Consider the following 19,297-nt stretch of genomic DNA (forward strand, 5'->3'; position numbering starts at 1 on the left):
ACTTACCAATCTCGTTCATGACACTGGTGCAGATGCCTGTTGTCTAGCACCTTCCATTGCACATTCTGAGGCACCTTCATCAGGCACTTCAAAATCCAGCACAGCATTTAGCAGTCCATACCTCAGGCCTTAGAACAAAAAAGAAAGTTCCCAGCCACCCATAGGACCAAACGCTAAATGGGCACATTTCCAGGCTGCTAGCCGTGGAAATGTTGCCATTTAGGCGGGAAGGCACTGAGAATTTCCTCCGGTTCATGGCGGCAGCCATCCCTTAGTACTCAGTCCCCAGTTGCCACTTTTTCTCCCGGTGTCATGTCATCGCCTTGTACCAGGTCGTGTCCGTGGACAAGCGCTTGTGGCCAGGGATGCTACATTCCCCTGGCGGCACACTGGGTGAACATTGCGGAGGCTGGGGCAGAATGTTTGCTCCCGACGCCAAGAATTGCTGGCCCTACTTCTATCAGGGTTTCCTCCACCTCCTAAAGCAGTTCCTACACCCCCTCAGCCTCCATCTCCGATGTGCTATCTCAGAGCACGTCGTCCACATCAGTCGGAAGCTGGAAGTTCTGCAGTACTGCCTCAGAAAAACGGCAACAGGCACTACTGAAGTTAATTTGTCTGTGAGACAAACCGCACACCGTGGTAGAGTTACTTACAGGAATAACAGACTGTGGTTTTTGCACCTGAACCACCAACCAGGCATGGTCATGTGTGATAATGGGTGTAACTTGGTGGCGGCTGTGAAGCTTGGCAAGCTCACACATGTCCCATGCTTGGCACATGTGTTCAACTTGGTAGTTTAGTGGTTTCTGAAAACATACCCAGATTTTCCAGAGTTTCTGGTCAAGGTATGCCGCGTCAGCGCCCATTTCTGCAAGTCTGCTACAGCTGCCGCTGGTCTGGAAGTCCTGCAGCAGCGCTTGCAAGTGCCAGCTCACTGACTGGTGTGCAACATGCCCACGAGCTAGAACTCCACACTGACAAGGCTTTGTGAGCAGCAGAAGCCAGTTGTTGAGTACCAGCTCCAACACGCCAATAAGTATTCTGGTCAGTCTCCGCACATAACAACTGAATACTGGGCACGGATGTCTGACATTTGTGCGGTTCTCTAAGACTTTGAGGACTCCACAAAGACGGTAAGCGGCAATGACGCCATAGTCAGCGCAAAGATCCCACTTCTGTGCCTACAGTTGCTGCTCACAATTAAACATGAAACTATGCATGCAGACCAGGTGGAGATGGAGGAAGACAAAAGACAGATTCTACCAAACCCAGCCTCATCTCATCTGCTCAGTGCGGAATGGGTAACAAAGAGGAGGTGGACGCTGAGATAGAGGAGGAACAAAAGCTGGTGGCTAATGCAAAAGTGACTAGTACCCACACAACCTTGGTCCCTCCGATGTGGATGGGATGAGGATGGGAATGAACAAAAAGAGGGGGAAGATGGAGAGTCGTCATCATGGTGTAGCCAGGAAAGTGTTGGCTATAGGGAGCTTGGCACATATGGCCGACTTTATGTACCGGTCCCTTTCCTGTGACCCTACCATTACATTCATCTTGGGCAAAAACAAAAAAAGAGTACTGGTTGTCCACCCTGCTAGACCCACTCTACAAAGAGAACTTTGCATCTCTTCTTCCCGAGGTGGAGAGGTCTTCTAAAATTGTGCTATACTAGAAGGCCATTGTGCAAAATATGTTGAAAAGGAAAAGTTTTAAAAGATGGTCAAGCAATACCTGAATGACCAAACCAGTGTACTCCTTAATTCCTCTGCGATTTTCAGTTTTTGGGTCTCAATGCTGGAAACCTGGCATGAGCTGTTCCTCTATTTGGAGGTGTTGTGCTGCCCTGCCGCTAGTGACTTGTCTGAATAGATTTTTAGTGCCACAAGGGGGTCATAACAGACAGGCGCTTTCGCCTGTCAAAAGAAAGTGTTGACAGGCTCACTCCGATAACAATGAACAAAGCACGGCTTAGACCTGATTTTTACACACCACCAGGTGACAGCAGCACAAAGTGTTTTTAATGTTCTATATTTGAATAAGTCCTGCCAGTTGTTGCCTTATAGGGTCTATGGATGACCCTACTTCTAATTTTTTGACTAGCTTTGCATTTTGTGCAAAGTCTTTATGAGTGTGAGACTACCACAACTACACTTTTCACAATATTTGAATGAGGCACTACAGTTGGTGCCTAAAAGGGTGTATGGATGACCTTGCTTGTAATTTCTGGCAGGATTTGCACTTAGTGCATAGGCTTTATGAATCTAGGAGTAGTACTACATGACAATTTGAACAAAAGGTGTATGAGGCCCTCATTTATGTCTAATACAGGGTACATCTGAGTCCCTAATTTTTGGAAGTTCTTGCTTCCTTTATAAATTACACTGAAATTTCCTATTTTTTAATAAAAAATTTAATTTTGGTTTACTTAAATTATAATTTTTTGTTAAATCCTTTTTAAATTTTGCCTTATATACAAGTCAATATAAAGGAAAAAACATTAACATTTTTTTCCTGTGAACTGCTATTTCTCGAAGTTTCGTAATGTTTTATTGTCAGACTTAACCCCCTCAACCCCTAAGCCTGTTTTCACCTTCACAACCAGGCCAAATTTAACAATTCAGACCAGTGTCACTTTATGAGGTAATAACTCTGGAATGCTTCAACTATCGCACCAATTCGAAGACAGTTTTTTCGTCACATGTACTTCATGATAGTGTTAATTTTTTTTCGATATGACTGGCGTTCATTTGTGGGAAAAAAAAGAAATTTGGCAAAAATTTGGAAAATTTAGCAATTTCCAAACTTAATTTTTCAGACCTTAATCCAAAGTTATGTCACACAAAATAATTAATAAATAACATTTTTCACATGTCTACTTTACATCAGCGCAATTTTTGAAACATAAAAAAATATTAGGAAGATAGAAGGGTTAAAAGTTGACCATAGATTTCTAATTTTTCCAACAAAATTTACAAAAACATTTTTTAGGGACCACATCACATTTGAAGTGACTTTGGGGGGCATATGTGAAGACCCGGGGTCTCCCGGGCCGTAAGGCAATTCAGACAACACAGGGTGAGGGTAAAACAGAGTGGCAATACTTTATTGAACCTCAAAGCGGACAATAAACACACACAACAGTCCCAGCAAATGCCCAAGATGGTACAACATTACACAGTCTCACCCTTCCTTCTCCGCCTGTCTGGGATAGAACAGCTGCGACTTTGGAGACTTCCAGGGCCAACTACCTCAGCCAGTGGCCCCCCGCTTCTGGCGGGCCCCCACAGAGAGGAGGTAGCGACAGGCTTAGGAAGCTAGCAGTCCATCGAGGTACAAGACCAGGAGATCCGAAAGTCCAAATCTGGCCTCTCCGAGAGTTTCCATGGGACCAGGCAACCGGTGGGTCACTCCTGGCAACCCCAAAACAACATATCCATGGGGCCAGGTGACTTATTCATCCTCTCATGGACTCCCCAAAATGTATTTATGTCTCTCTGATGGTTAATGGAGCGATCCGAATCTTTCCATTCAGGGCCGGTACCCTTAGACTAGAATAATATAGAATCTGTGTCTCTTTGGTAATGCCATGCAATCCATCTGATGTCCTGGAGGATGTCTCTCATTCTCCTTCCAAAGTCCGTCTCAATCTCGGTCCCAAGACTGTCTGCTACAGAAGAACATCTCCTTTCTGCTTTTCTGGGCTCAGTCCCCTGAATGGCAGAACGGCTCTTACCCTCCTCCCCCAAAGCTTAGTGTGTATATCACATATCAGAAGTAAAGGTGCAGGGCTCACCTATCATTGTTTGAGCTAATCTATTTACATAGCTGGTATCACAGGGGCTATTGCAAATAGCTGGCTTTTAGTACAATTAGCTTATTAGAAAATGACAGTTTCCAACCCCAAGAGGAGATCGCAATCAGGGTTAGACAAACACTAGTCTGACCTTTAGAAATACACAAACATGTACAAGACAATTTAAACACAATAGTGTATTTCTCTTGACTTAACAAATCTAAATGTCTGGCTTATTAAGATTTTACTCTGTATCGTCACAGCATATATAACAGAAAACACCCAAAAGTTACACCATTCTAAAAACTGCACCTCTCAAGGTGCTCAAAACAACATTCAAGAAATGTATTAACCCTTCAGGTGCTTCATAAGAATTAATGGAATGTGAAAGGAAAACAAACATTTAACTTTTTCTCATAATAATGTTGTTTTACTCTAGACTCCGTCTGGCCTCTGTTCAGCGGTGTCATTTTTTTCTCCAGAGAACTGTGGCCAAAGTGCTTTTATGCACTCCTAAAAAGTCGGACACCACCGGATCACAGATGGCGTCCACAGTGCCTCCATCTGCCTCATTATAGGGAATCTTCCTCCGGGGGTTCCATCTGAATCACGTATTTCAGAGATTTACATGGAAATCACAGTGTAAGCGCTCAGTGGAGAGCACAGGATAAAGGTGAGCCGAACCATACTGGGATCTTTAGGAGGCAGAATGAACAAAACAGCAGCAAGTGAAGAATTGGTTTTATTTATTTTTTACGCCATTCCTCATGCGATGTAAGTGTTTAGATGACTTCATTCTTTGGGTCAGTGCGATTATAGCGATACCAGTTTTTTATCGGGTTTTTATGCTTGGCAGTCTCACACTAAGACACTTTTTTTTTGCAAAAACGCATCACCATATTTTGAGAATTATAATTTTTTCATATTTTAGGCCGACAGTCATATGAAGACTTGTTTTTTGTGGGACAAGTTGACGTTTTTATTAGTACCATTTTCGGTCACAAGACATGTTTTCATCGCTTTCTATTCCAAGTTTTGGGGGGCAGAATGAACAAAAACCAGCAATTCAGGATTTTTTTTGTGTCGTTCCACGTGTGGTAAAATTGATAATGCAGATTTATTATTTGCGCCAGTACGAGTACAGCAATACCACATTCATATTTTATGTTTTTGTTTTTGTGCAATAAAAACTATTTTATAGAAAGAAAAATTCTATTCGCATCGCTTTATTCTGAGAGCTATAACTTTTTTTATTTTTCCGCTGATTGAGCTGTTTGGCGGCTTGTTTTCTGCAGGACAAGATGACGTTTTCAGCGGTACCATTTTTTTATTTACATTCGTCTCTTTGAACGCGTTTTATTCCACTTGTTGTTCGGTGGTATTATAATAAAGCATCTTTTTTTGCCTTTTTTTGTTCAGTAAAGGGGATAACTAGTGGGACAGTTTTATCGGTCGGGTCATTCATAAAAATATTTATGGGTACAATATTTATATACAATTTGTTTCCGGAAAATGCTCGGATTTTCCATCGACTCCCATTATACTCGTTACTCGAAACGAGCACCCAAGCATTAGGAATTGCTCGGTCCGAGTAACGAGCATTTTAGTGCTCGCTCATCTTTATTCTTCAGTTCAGCCAGAGGAATCAATTTTTCCATTCAGTGACAGTAAGCAGAGGAAGATCTGTGGGTTGGATCTTATGCATACATAAGACCAGACCCAAGATTGGTAATCAGGTATAGCAATCATTTCATTAATCTCGTTAGTGTCTCAGGGACCTCAAGCCATTGTTATTCCAGTCACTAGTCCCATTGTGTGGATAGGGATAGCAAACTCAGTGGAGTCATCACCACAGGGGGTCTCACATGCAGTCCCAGGTAATGGGGCTCAGCCTGAAGAAAATACCTCCACAAAGCACAGTTAGCTTTGGTGGTGAGGGTTTTTTTCTCAAGGGCCGAGCTCAAATCCTGGGGGAAAGGGGCAGCCTGGGGTATTTAAGACTAACGAGTAAATGGAGGGGTTGTTGCTGGCTGGAGTGGGATACACGTGATATCCATCATCTGGAGGAGCATGGACTGTGATTACAGACTATACTGGCAGAAGATACAAAAGCTGTGGGCCAACCAAAAGTTGGGGGACAGTGGGTATAGCCTGGAACAAGAGCAAAGGAACTACCAGCCCCGGGTTAGGATCTTGTGAACTGGGGGGGCATTGCATTGTGGCCATCTACCCAGAATTGCTGGAATACCTTGGATGTAAGGAAGAAAAAGTAGTTGTATAGTTAACCTGCTTAGGTGATTATTACAACCCACAACCTCAAATCTTCAAATTTTGTATATTATAATATAATCTATAATATAATCTATAATCTAACACAAGTGGGCAGCAAGGAATAAGCAATAAAGTCCCTCCTAATTGCAGTGGTTATCGTCTCTCTGGAAACATAAAAATGACAACTGTGAATTGAGACCCAAGGAAAGTTTCGCCACTTACAATAAATGGATTGGAATGGACATATGCACTGAAGGCAAACCGATATCACGCAGTGAAATGAACGCATAGGTATAATTTTCTTGTCTTGGGCTTTCTTTTGACATGTGCATTGATGGTAAAATACACACCACCATTTGTGACAAATTAGTCTACAGACTAATAATTATTATTATTATGTAACTACTTATTTGAGAAATCAACTGACCCAGTGCAGATCTATGGATTCCCAGGGTCAGCCAACGTCGAGTGAGGGCACTTTTGTTGCATTATTTTTAGGGTACAAACCTTTGCGGTTAGCAATTGGTGGAAATAAGGCTCAATGGGTTTAACATGTCTAATTTACTCATGATAATTTGATAATTAAGGCTGTTAATAGAGGGATTTTCCTCATTCTTGTAGACTTTATGGCATTTCTGCTACCTATAAATTATTCCCAATTTATATATATTTTAATTGTTGCACGGTCATTTTATCCTTTTCATGGGACAACTTCTATAGTTCCTTTTTAATGAATACCAAAGCGAGCAATTACTGGACATCAAGGTAGAGAAGCAACAAGGCGAAGAGGAAGACCAGCAACCCGATGGCCTGACACCATCAAGATAACAGCAGAGAACACTCTGGTGGACCTAGCTTGGCTAGTAGAAGATAGATCTTCCTACAGATGATTCTTCCATCTGTAGCGTTGGCGTCCCTGCCCTCTGCTAGGCAGGGACGCTGTTCCCCTCACCTCTCTGCTCCGAGCCCGGCGTCCTCCTCCCGCTCTGCTGGCAGCGCGCGCTCCTTCCCGGCCACTGTGCTTAGGGCGCGCGCGCTCCCTCCCTCTTAAAGGGGCCGCGCGCGCCGTCCTAAGGAGTCCCCGGCCAATGGCCGGAGGACTTCACCATATATAAGGCACCTCCTCCAAAATGGAGGTGCCCGAGTAATGTTGTTGCACTGTTCACTACTCTGCTTCAGCCCTCAGGTCCCGTTGCCAGTTACCTGTCAGTTACCTGCCTGATTCCTGCCAGAGTCCTGCCAGTTTGCTGTCTGTTTCCTGCCTGATATTCCTGCTACCTGCTTGCTAGCCTGAGGTCCGACGGTCTGCCTTCCTACTCCTGTCAGTCTGTCTATGGACCAGCTTGGCCGCTCACCTGGGAGCGCACATCTGCTACCTGCCTGCTAGCCTACCTGGAGGCTCCGCCGTCACGTGCTGTGACCACCTGCTATTCCAGAGACTCTTGCCTGCTCACCTGGGAGCGCTCCTCCGCTACCTGCCTGTTTGCCTACCTGGAAGATCCGCCGTCACATGCTGTGACCACCCGTTCATCCAGAGACTCTCGCTTGCTCACCTGGGAGCATACATCTTCCATCTGCCTGCTAGCCTACCTGGAGGTTCAACCATCACAGGTCGTACCTACCCTTTACCCAGAGACTGCCCCGGTCACTTGCCGTGACCTCCAGCCCGTTCATCCAGAGACTGCCCCGGTCACTTGCCGTGACCTCCAGCCCGTTCTTCCAGAGACTGCCCCGGTCACTTGCCGTGACCTCCAGCTCGTTCATCCAGAGACTGCCCCGGTCATTTACCGTGACCTCCTGCCCGTTCACCCAGAGACTGTCCCGGTCACCTGCTGTGACTGCCTGCCCGTCTTCCCTGGTCGCCACCCGGTCCCTTACAAGGACCGCCCCCTTGTATAGTAGCTCTGAGGTTCCGCCTCCCAGACCCGTTACAGTTTGCTCGGGCCATGGAACCCGGTGGCACCCAAGCTCCCTCGCTCTCGGACCTCAGTCATGAACTGTCCCGTCAGAGGTCCCAACAGGAGTCCATCCTGGGTCACCTGCGTAATGTCAATTCTCGCCTGGACACTCTGACTGCTCCACCAGCAACCTCCGCCAGTGCCATGACTCGCAACCCGGCAGCCCCGCTGCCCACCAATACCATGGTATCCTACCCCGGACCCCGGCTTTCTGCACCTCCTCGCTTCGGAGGCGACTCCGCTCAGGCTCGGGGCTTCATAAATCAGTGCACCCTGCACTTTGAACTCCTGTCCCACCAGTTTAACTCCGACCGGGCCAAAATTGCCTTCATCATGTCCCATCTCACCTGGGAGGCCCTGGCCTGGCTAAATCCTCTATGGGAGAGAGGAGACCCCCTGGTGTCCGACTTGCCTGCCTTTCTCACGGCTTTCCGGAAAGTCTTCGACGAACCCGGACGGAAGACCTCATCCGCATCATCTTTGCTACGCCTCCACCAGGGAAATCTCACCGTGGGCCAATATGCCATACGGTTCCGTACCCTTGCCTCGGAGCTGGCTTGGGATAACGACGCTCTGGTGTCTGTCTTCTGGGAGGGTCTGTCCGGCCGTATTAAAGATGAACTTGCCGGTCGAGACATTCCTACCACTCTCGATGACCTAATAACTCTTGCCACCCGGATTGACCTACGGTTCCAGGAGCGTGCCAAAGAGGTCACCCGTGAGAGGAGGTTTCCACGTCTAGCTCCTACTTTTCAGAAACCCGTCACTCCCTCCGTTTCTCCCCAGGTACACTCTCCTGAGCCTATGCAGGTCGACCAGACCAAGATGGTCAAAACCCGTCAGGACTTACGCCGTGCCGAAGGGAGCTGCTTCTACTGTGGCAGTAAGGAGCACCGGATCCGTACCTGCCCGGAGAGGTCGGGAAACGCCTGTGTCTAGGTTCGCTCAGAGAGGTCGACCTAGACAAGAATAAATCCTCTCCATCTCTGCTACTGTCAGTCTCTATTATCTGCGGGGAGAATCGTTATTTCGAACTAGCCCAACTTGACTCTGGAGCGGCCGGGAATCTTATTTCACAGTCCCTGGTAGAAAAATACCGCATTCCCACCAAACCTCTGGCTGTACCATTATCTGTCGCTGCTGTGGATGGGGGCCTCTTACCACGTCCCATCCAACTCATCACCGAATCCATAACTCTGCAGGTGGGAATGCTGCATTCTGAGAGCATCTCTTTTCATGTTCTGCCTGGACTCTCTCACGCCCTCTTACTAGGTCTACCTTGGCTCCAGAGACATGAACCCGTGCTTGACTGGCAGACCGGAGAAGTCCTTCGCTGGGGACAGGACTGTCATAAGACTTGTTTGGTTCCTGTTCATCCCGTCCGTCCTTCTCCTACCCCAACTAATCTACCTGGACTTCCGATTCCCTATTGGTCATTTGCTGATGTCTTTAATAAAAAGGAGGCAGAGACATTACCTCCTCATAGACCATACGACTGTCCTATCGACCTGTTACCCGGTACTACTCCTCCCCGTGGGCGTATTTACCCATTGTCCGCTGCTGAGACCCGGTCGATGTCCGAATATATTGAGGAGAATTTGGCCAGGGGATTCATCCGGAAATCTACCTCCCCGGCGGGAGCAGGCTTCTTCTTCGTAAAAAAGAAGGACGGCTCTCTCCGTCCCTGTATAGACTATAGAGGCCTTAACCAGATCACGGTGAAGAATAAGTACCCCCTTCCGCTCATTCCAGAATTATTTGATCGCCTGAGGGGGGCTAGAGTCTTCACCAAACTGGACCTCCGTGGGGCGTACAACCTGGTCCGTATCCGTCAAGGGGATGAATGGAAGACTGCATTCAACACCCGGGACGGCCACTATGAATATCTGGTAATGCCCTTTGGTCTCTGTAACGCTCCTGCCGTCTTTCAGGAGTTGGTCAATGACATCTTCCGGGACCTTCTCTACTCCTGCGTTGTGGTGTACCTGGACGACATCTTGGTCTTCTCTCCGGATCTCCAGACTCACCGGAGGGACGTTCGTCAGGTCCTGCTCAGGCTCAGGCAGAACCACCTCTTCACTAAATATGAGAAGTGCCTCTTTGAGCAGACCTCACTTCCGTTTTTGAGCTACATTATTTCTCAGACCGGCCTACGAATGGATCCAGAGAAACTGTCTGCCATCGAGAAATGGCCCCGACCGGAGGGGTTGAAGGCCATTCAGCGGTTCCTGGGCTTCGCCAACTACTACCGCCTCTTCATACCACATTTCTCTTCCCGGACTGCCCCAATCTCCGCGCTCACCCGTAAGGGTACTAATCCCAAGGAATGGCCGTCCGAAGCAGAGGAGGCCTTTCTTTCCTTAAAACAGGCCTTCTCTTCCGCCCCGGTGCTGCATCGTCCGGACGGCAACAAGCAGTTCTTTCTGGAGGTTGACGCCTCCTCCTCTGGAGCCGGAGCTGTACTTACTCAAAAATCTTCTTCCGGGAGGATGGTAACTTGCGGCTTCTTCTCCAAACTCTTCTCCTCTTCTGAGCGCAATTATTCCATAGGAGACCGAGAGTTATTGGCCATCAAGCTGGCATTGGAGGAGTGGCGTTACCTACTCGAGGGGGCTCTTCATCCGGTAATAATTTACACTGACCACAAGAACTTGGCTTATCTCCAGCATGCCCAGAGACTTAATCCGCGCCAAGTCCGGTGGTCCTTGTTTTTTGCTCGCTTTGATTTTGTTCTACATTTTCGCCCGGCTGACAAGAACATCAAAGCGGACGCCTTGTCCCGATCCTTTCTGGTATCTGACCTCGAGGAAGAACCTAAACATATCATCGATCCCGCCAGAGTAATGCAGGTGGCTCCCGTGAGTCTAAATCGTCTCCCTCCCGGTAAGACGTTCGTATCGGTACCTGATCGGGAGAAGATCCTACACTGGGGTCATTCGTCTAAACTAGCTGGCCACGCCGGTCAGAAAAAGACCCTCCAGCTTATTACCCGGCACTACTGGTGGCCTAACCTGCACAAGGATGTAATAGACTTTGTTTCTGCCTGTGTGTCCTGCGCCCGCAACAAAGTTCCGAGACACCTGCCAGCCGGTCGCCTCCTTCCTCTGCCAGTACCTGCTGCCCCCTGGCAGCATATAGCGATGGACTTCATAACTGATCTTCCCGTCTCTGCCGGTTGTACGGTCATTTGGGTGGTCGCTGACCGCTTTTCCAAGATGGCTCACTTCATTCCCCTGCCAGGCCTCCCGTCTGCACCCGAGCTGGCTAAAGACTTTATCCGCCACATCTTCCGTCTTCATGGCCTGCCCCGTCACATCGTGTCGGATCGTGGGGTACAGTTCACTTCTCGTTTCTGGAGAGCCACTTGTAAATTGCTAGACGTCACCCTGGACTTCTCCTCCGCTTACCACCCACAGTCTAATGGTCAAGTGGAGCGGATCAATCAGATCCTGACCAGTTACCTCCGGCACTTCGTTAATGCCCACCATTCTGACTGGGTGGATCTCCTGCCATGGGCCGAATTCTCGTACAACAATCACGAGAGCGAATCTTCCTCCAAATCCCCGTTTTTTGTAGTCTTCGGTCAGCATCCTCGGATCCCGTTTCCCGTCTCCACCTCGGTGGACAATCCGGCTGCGGAATCTCTTGTTAACAAATTTTCCTTCATATGGGAGAGTACCCGGTCCGCACTCCTTCTGTCATCCGAGCGTATGAAAAGACATGCTGACAAAAAACGTCTGGATCCTCCTCAATTCCATCCAGGGGATAAGGTCTGGCTCTCGTCCAAGTATGTCCGGCTCAAGATTCCTTCCTATAAGTTAGGGCCTCGATTCATCGGTCCTCTGGAGGTCATCAGTCAGATCAACCCGGTGGCCTATAAATTGAAACTCCCGGCCAACTTGCGGATCCCTAACTCCTTCCATGTATCTCTCCTGAAACCTGTGGTACTTAACTCTTTTTCCAAGTCTACAGGCACGCCTCCTGCTCCGGTTTCCGCTGAAAACGAATTTGAGGTAGAGAACATTCTGGCCACCAAAAGGGTAAGAGGGAAGACCTTTTTTCTAGTAGATTGGAAGGGGTTTGGTCCTGAAGAGAGAACGTGGGAGCCCCGGGAGAACATCCATGCCCCTCTCATCCTTGCTAAATTTCTGTCTGGCCTAAAAAAGGGGGGGCCTAAAGGGGGGGGTACTGTAGCGTCGGCGTCCCTGCCCTCTGCTAGGCAGGGACGCTGTTCCCCTCACCTCTCTGCTCCGAGCCCGGCGTCCTCCTCCCGCTCTGCTGGCAGCGCGCGCTCCTTCCCGGCCACTGTGCTTAGGGCGCGCGCGCTCCCTCCCTCTTAAAGGGGCCGCGCGCGCCGTCCTAAGGAGTCCCCGGCCAATGGCCGGAGGACTTCACCATATATAAGGCACCTCCTCCAAAATGGAGGTGCCCGAGCAATGTTGCTGCACTGTTTACTACTCTGCTTCAGCCCTCAGGTCCCGTTGCCAGTTACCTGTCAGTTACCTGCCTGATTCCTGCCAGAGTCCTGCCAGTTTGCTGTCTGTTTCCTGCCTGATATTCCTGCTACCTGCTTGCTAGCCTGAGGTCCGACGGTCTGCCTTCCTACTCCTGTCAGTCTGTCTATGGACCAGCTTGGCCGCTCACCTGGGAGCGCACATCTGCTACCTGCCTGCTAGCCTACCTGGAGGCTCCGCCGTCACGTGCTGTGACCACCTGCTATTCCAGAGACTCTTGCCCGCTCACCTGGGAGCGCTCCTCCGCTACCTGCCTGTTTGCCTACCTGGAAGATCCGCCGTCACATGCTGTGACCACCCGTTCATCCAGAGACTCTCGCTTGCTCACCTGGGAGCATACATCTTCCATCTGCCTGCTAGCCTACCTGGAGGTTCAACCATCACAGGTCGTACCTACCCTTTACCCAGAGACTGCCCCGGTCACTTGCCGTGACCTCCAGCCCGTTCATCCAGAGACTGCCCCGGTCACTTGCCGTGACCTCCAGCCCGTTCTTCCAGAGACTGCCCCGGTCACTTGCCGTGACCTCCAGCTCGTTCATCCAGAGACTGCCCCGGTCATTTACCGTGACCTCCTGCCCGATCACCCAGAGACTGTCCCGGTCACCTGCTGTGACTGCCTGCCCGTCTTCCCTGGTCGCCACCCGCTCCCTTACAAGGACCGCCCCCTTGTATAGTAGCTCTGAGGTTCCGCCTCCCAGACCCGTTACACCATCAAGTTGCCATGGTTCAACATTGAGCTGGAGGATGTTAAAAAAAAAAATGCATTTCTCTGTGAGACATCTGTCAGTGTAAGGCTAAGTTCCCAAGATGAGCTTTTGGTGATTTTTTTTTTCGTTGTGTTTTTTTACTTGAATTTTTATTGCATTTTTTGTCTCTATTTGATATATTATGTTTTAAATAAAGCTGCTAAGTTTTTGATACTTTATGGTATTTGGCTTCATGTACAGATTACATGCAACTTTGGTGTGGTTTTGCAGTGGAAACGAATTAAAGAAAGCATACAGTAACGTATTATGTCTTGTCCCTGCCATTAATACAGTCTCACAAGCCGAGCCGCATCTTTCCTGGCAGATGATGGCTGATGGCCTGCAGCTGTTAACATGTTAAATGTCGCTTTCTATGTCTGTCATTTAATACTTGCCAGCAGAGGGGAGCCGCTTGGTTGCCATGACAGTCGGGGGTCTGCTGAAGACCCCCGTGCCTGTCATTACTATACTCCTGTGAAAGCCAACGTTTAGCTGGCATTTATAGGAGATCGTGATTTTAGCAATACATAGCAGTGCTAATGCACTGCTATGTACACCACAACCAATAGGATGATGGCAGCTTTACGTCCTTTAAAGGGACAAGTACAGTAAAAAGTAGGAAAAAAAGGGGTTTTAAAAATCAGAAAAAATAACGAAAGTTCAAATCTCACCCCTATTGTCCCATTAACCCCTTCACAACCTTGGACATATGGAATATCACAGCTGATACCCGGCTCTCACTGCTAGCAGCAGTTTAACCCCCTAAATGGAGGGTCTCAGAAATGGCGACAAAAGCAAAATATTATTTTTTTTTTTTACAAACTTCCGAATTTTTTTTCACCACTTAAAAAACAAAACTATATATGTTTGGTATCTATGTAATTGTACTGACCTGGAGAATCATATTGCCAAGTCAGTTTTACCATATAGTGAACTGAATAGTGAACATGGTAAATAAAAAAAAAACATGGTGGAATTGCACTTTTTTTTGCAATTTCAACGCAGCTTGAATTGTTTTCCATCTTCCAGGGCATCACATGATACAATTAATGGTGTCATTTAAAAGTACAACTTGTCCTGCAAAAAACAAGCCCTCATACAGAAAGAAAAAAAAAAAGGAAAATAGCCTGGTCATAAAGGGATTAACATAACACCACCACATGTTGCTTGTGCTACTGTGAGCAGAAAAAAGGTAAAGTTTAACCAGCTCACCATTCATTAAGGCGTTGATGAAATCCGTGCTGTGGTTCTTGTGTAATCTTTACTTTTAGTTTGGAGATAAAGAAATGCTCATGCTCCGGGACGGCGTGTGGGGGGCGCTCTATCTGATGCTCTGCTTACATATTCATCTGTATGCTCTTATGACAGCTTACTGTGCCTTCACTGACCTGTCCCCTATTTTACCTAGCCCCACACTACTAGATGTAGTGTAAAATATAAAATTATGTAAAATAGGAGGCAGGTCAGTGAAGGCACAGTAAGCTGTCATAAGAGCATACAGATGAATATGTAAGCAGAGCACCAGATAGAGCTCACCCTACAGGCTGCCCCGAAGCACAAGCATATCACTATCTCCAAACTTAAAGTAAAGATTACACAACAACAACAGGACGGATTTCATCAACCAAGGTATCATTTTAATCAGTGTAATGTGGCCAACCTGACAGTGTATGTAGCTTACCGAGCACAATCCTGCTGACAGGGGCACTTCAAGTTGTACCTTCCTTGGGTCACTGCCTCATTACTGCACAGTGTGAACACCGCCGCACTGCATTCAGCATGGCAGAACATTTCTAAGTCAGCCCTTAACCTCACTGACAGCATGCCAAAGTTGTAAGTATGCTTATTTTTGTGTGCAGTACTCATACTGGATACTGAATAAGTCAAAATGCTTTAATAATTTTGCCAACTTCTTCTTTTTCTTTTAATTTGCATATTAACAGGTCTATCAATCCTGTTACATGTTAATTCCATGTTTTTCCTTCTGGGTGTTGCAGTTAAAATGTTGAGGAGGTTTTATTGGTCTTGGTATTTGCATAGTGTATCTTACTCAGTAACAGCATTGTCATTTGCAGAGGAGCCACTATCCACACTATAATTTGTACCCTTTCAGATGTGTTTTGCACCAACTTCCTACCATGCTAAACTCCTAGCTACGCCTAGGATTTAAACTGTATATTTCAGAAAAATATAAATTTTCATGTTTTTCTCCAAAGCAAATGACAATGAAAATAAATAAAAAAAAATTAAACACATTTCAAATAAAACATGATTTAAAAATAATAGGGCATCTTCTGATGACATTTATTTTAAATAAAAATCGTTAACACTTAATATACACACCTTTAGTATATGAAATCCGACAATACATTTGGGTTGCATTAAAACTTTGTGTATCATAGGATATATGTCACAGTTTCCACTTTCCTGTATTCTCTGCTGGTTATACTTGACTAGTGACAATACAATCTGTAATCCTAATGATTGTGTTTTTTCACAGTTGCAGATTTCCACAATCTGAAACAAATGTTACAACATTTAAAACATTTTTTACAATATTACTCACACAAGATCACCATAATAAACAATTATTGTGAAAAACATGGTCAATTATGCAAAGACTCAAAGGCTTGAGGATTGGCACTAGGATGATGCAGTGTTTTCTGCAGTCCAGAAAATAGTTTGGTTACACCCCTGAATCCTCTCTTCCTTTCTCAATCTGCACTTCTTTAATATACTACTGTGCACTTCCCTGCAGTTCACCCTACTCTTTTTTTCTGTTCAGCCTCCTTCTTGATTTCACTCTGCATTTTTTACTCTCTTAGGCTATGTGCCCACATTGCGGAAATGAAGCGGAAAATTTGCGCTTCATTTCCGCATGTCCTTTCCCGGAAAAACGCATGCGGAACTTCATATGCGTTATTCGCGCGTTTTGCACATGTGGAATTGCCTTGCGTTTTTTATTGCATTGCAAAGGCAATTCCGCATGCGGAAACAAAAAATTAATTGACATGCTGCGGATTTTTGTGCGCATCAAAAACGCAGGAACTTCAGATGACTAATTGTGATTCCTTAAAGGGAAGGTACCATGATTTGTATTTTTGTATTCATAATTATTCATTATATAATCAATTATTTTTAATACAAAATTAAATGCACTGCTTTAACAGTTTTATATTTATTAACTTTTACTGCAGCTCCTGGGGGCTGCTATTTTTATTTGCTGGTGTGTTAGTGTCTAAGCATGACATTTAAACACCTCAAATATGGCAGCCCCAGGACATATGAGACTGCAGTTGGTGTCAGACAGCATCTTTATGGCGGCCTCCAGCTGTGACCTGGGCATGCTCAATGGGCTGGCCAGATCACTGATGTGGTAGGAGATGGATGCCATTATTGTTAAGCCCACAGCTATGCTCCGAGCAACATTTTCCCTGTCACAGCTCACAGTGCAAGCAGTCAGAGACAGGAGGTGCCTGATGAGGGGGAGCGGAGGTTCGGGATGAAGCGAGTATGGCGGTGAGTGAGCGGTGACCAGCAGCCTGACATTAGTAGTACAATACCATGCTGCAGACAACAGGTCACCGCTGCTGTACGGCATTATTCAAAGAGCTGCAATGTAATCAGCGATGGTGATGGCTGTCCCAGTTCAGTAAGCTGTTACTTGCAGTTGGTTTTCAGTAGGTACATGTGGATAAATTTCTATCCATTTCTTTCCCAATCATAATATCCAGGAAGGGTAGACAACATTCATTCATTTCAATGGTAAACCTAAGACCAATATCACTGGACTTCAAGTGTTTAACAAAAGGTATGTAACTATTCTCTAGATCCACACCATAAAATAAAAATATAATCAATGAAACAACCCCAAAATAAAATGTTTAGGGTATACCAGGTAGTATTATCATGAAATACAATAGTTTCTTCCCACCAGCCGAGGAGGAGGTTGGCATGGGATGGCGCACATGATGTGCCCATCACAGCTTGTGTAAGTACTTGCCATCAAGTTAAAGGGGTCTTCCCATCTCCAAGATCCTATCCCAATATGTAGTAGGTGTAATAATAATATTAGCAAATACCTCCAATTAGAAATGTAGCATAGATTTTCTGATTCGCTGTGTCTCTTTCCTCATGTGCAGGCAAAACAGGACCTTAGGTATCCATGGCTATGATCACTGACATAATGAGTTAGTTAGCTAGTTGCTAATGATCGTAACCATGGACACCTAAGGTCCTGCAATGCCTGCACATGAGGAAAGAGACACAGCGAATCAGAAAATCTATACTACATTTCTAATTGGAAGTATTTGCTAATATTATTACACCTACTACATATTGGGATAGGATCTTAGAGATCAGAATACCCCTTTACAAAATAATTGTGTGTCAGGACAAACCAAAGAAGTTGGAAAACAAATTTGTGTTTGTCAAAGTTGGTGGCTCTAGATCCCAAAAAGTGTTTTGTTGCCTTGATCCCAAAATGGCGGGGAATGCTGCTGTACAGGAACTGGACATCGATGGATACCAAAAGCGTGCCTCTGTTAAGCACTACATCCTCTAGCTTGAGTAGCAGGTCCTCTATGTCTTTTATTTAAGACCATAATGCCACCACAAACTAACGCAATATCTGGTCCACATAAATACTCACATTTTGGCTGACTGAGTCAATACCTTAAACAATAGGACGCCCTTTGAATAGGGAGAGTCTTTTGTGAATTTTTTGGGGCTATAAACTTAAATTACTTTAAGTAATTGTGGGAGATGAGTTGATTATTAATAGCCTCAACCAAAATCGTTGTCAATGCTTCCCCACATGAGATGGTGGGATCACTCTCCAAAATCTTATATGTTTCCCCATCTCTCAGAATGTAAAAGCACATCGAACGATAAGTTGGATGGTCTAATAGAACCAGGTTGCACCCCCCTTATCCGTGGGCTTGATTATATTGTCCTGTTGTTCTCCAGATCGTCAAGGAGATGGACCACCTAAATTGTAAGATTTGAACAGGATGCCATATTCCTCCCAATTTTCTTTAATTCTTCCTCCACAATTTTCAAGATGATGTTCACACAATTTAATTCACCAGGTGGTGACATCTTGGTGCTTTTGGGTTTGAGACTGGTAAAGGGCCTCAAACTCCTCTCCCGTTCCTCCTCTGTCAATAAATCAAGTATTTGAACCACTTCCATATCCTCCATTGTGATTTCTAGTTTTTATCACTATTCCCTGTTGTGTCATTTTTGGATGATAGAGTGCTCTGTGAGATGTTTAGAGATTGAGTTGTTTTTTTTTTGTTTTTTTTATATCCCAACTCTACTTTATTATTCTCCACAACTTTATCCTTGACCTGTTTGGTGTTTTCCTTGGTTTTCATAATGCCTTTTTAATCCCCAATTTTCTCATGCAACCCTCTGAGGCCTTCACAGAACAGCTGTAGTTATACTGAAAATAAATTACAAACAGGTGGACTCACTTTACTAATTATGTGAATTCTTGAGGCGACTGGTCACTCGTAATTTTATTTTGGGATATCAGACTAAAGGGGGCTGAATACAAATGTACGTCACAATTTTCAACTTTATATTTTTTAAATAATTAGGAAACCTTGCATCATTTCCTTTAGGCTTTGTGCGCAAGTTTAGGATTTGATTGCAGAAATTTCTGCAGCGTTTTTGCATCTCTTGGCAGGAAAAACACTGCAGAAAAAAACACGTTTTTGATGTGTTTTTTATGCATTTTTTGTGTGTTTTTGTACATGAATGAATGCATTTTGGAGCTATATAAAGATATGAGAAAAAGAAAGGTGTGACATTACTTTAACCCTTGGATTAACTTCAGACCTGGGATGAGTATATTGGATAATTTAAATGATTAAAGAATGTGTCTGTTGTATTTCAAATAAAGTGTTTTACTCTGTGTATGTATTTAACTCTTTACTTTACTTTAATTAGGTTTGGTCATGAAAGGGTCTGATTGACACCTTGTCATCACTAAACAAAAGGGCAAGG

The 19,297-nt window shown here is 45.6% G+C and overlaps 1 protein-coding gene across 1 annotated transcript in view; it reads right to left on the bottom strand.

Moving 5' to 3' along the window:
* Positions 1-19,297, bottom strand: part of LYST (lysosomal trafficking regulator) — a 789,135-nt gene that overhangs the window by 502,933 nt on the left and 266,905 nt on the right. The window contains exon 17 of the mRNA XM_073671457.1: positions 15,629-15,802. Coding sequence (XP_073527558.1) covers positions 15,629-15,802 — 174 coding nt within the window. The remainder of the gene's footprint in view (positions 1-15,628; positions 15,803-19,297) is intronic.

This window comes from Phyllobates terribilis, unplaced genomic scaffold, assembly GCF_046119375.1.
Source record: "Phyllobates terribilis strain yellow unplaced genomic scaffold, ASM4611937v1 Scaffold_3__8_contigs__length_932513732, whole genome shotgun sequence".
NCBI classification, from domain to species: Eukaryota; Metazoa; Chordata; class Amphibia; order Anura; family Dendrobatidae; genus Phyllobates; species Phyllobates terribilis.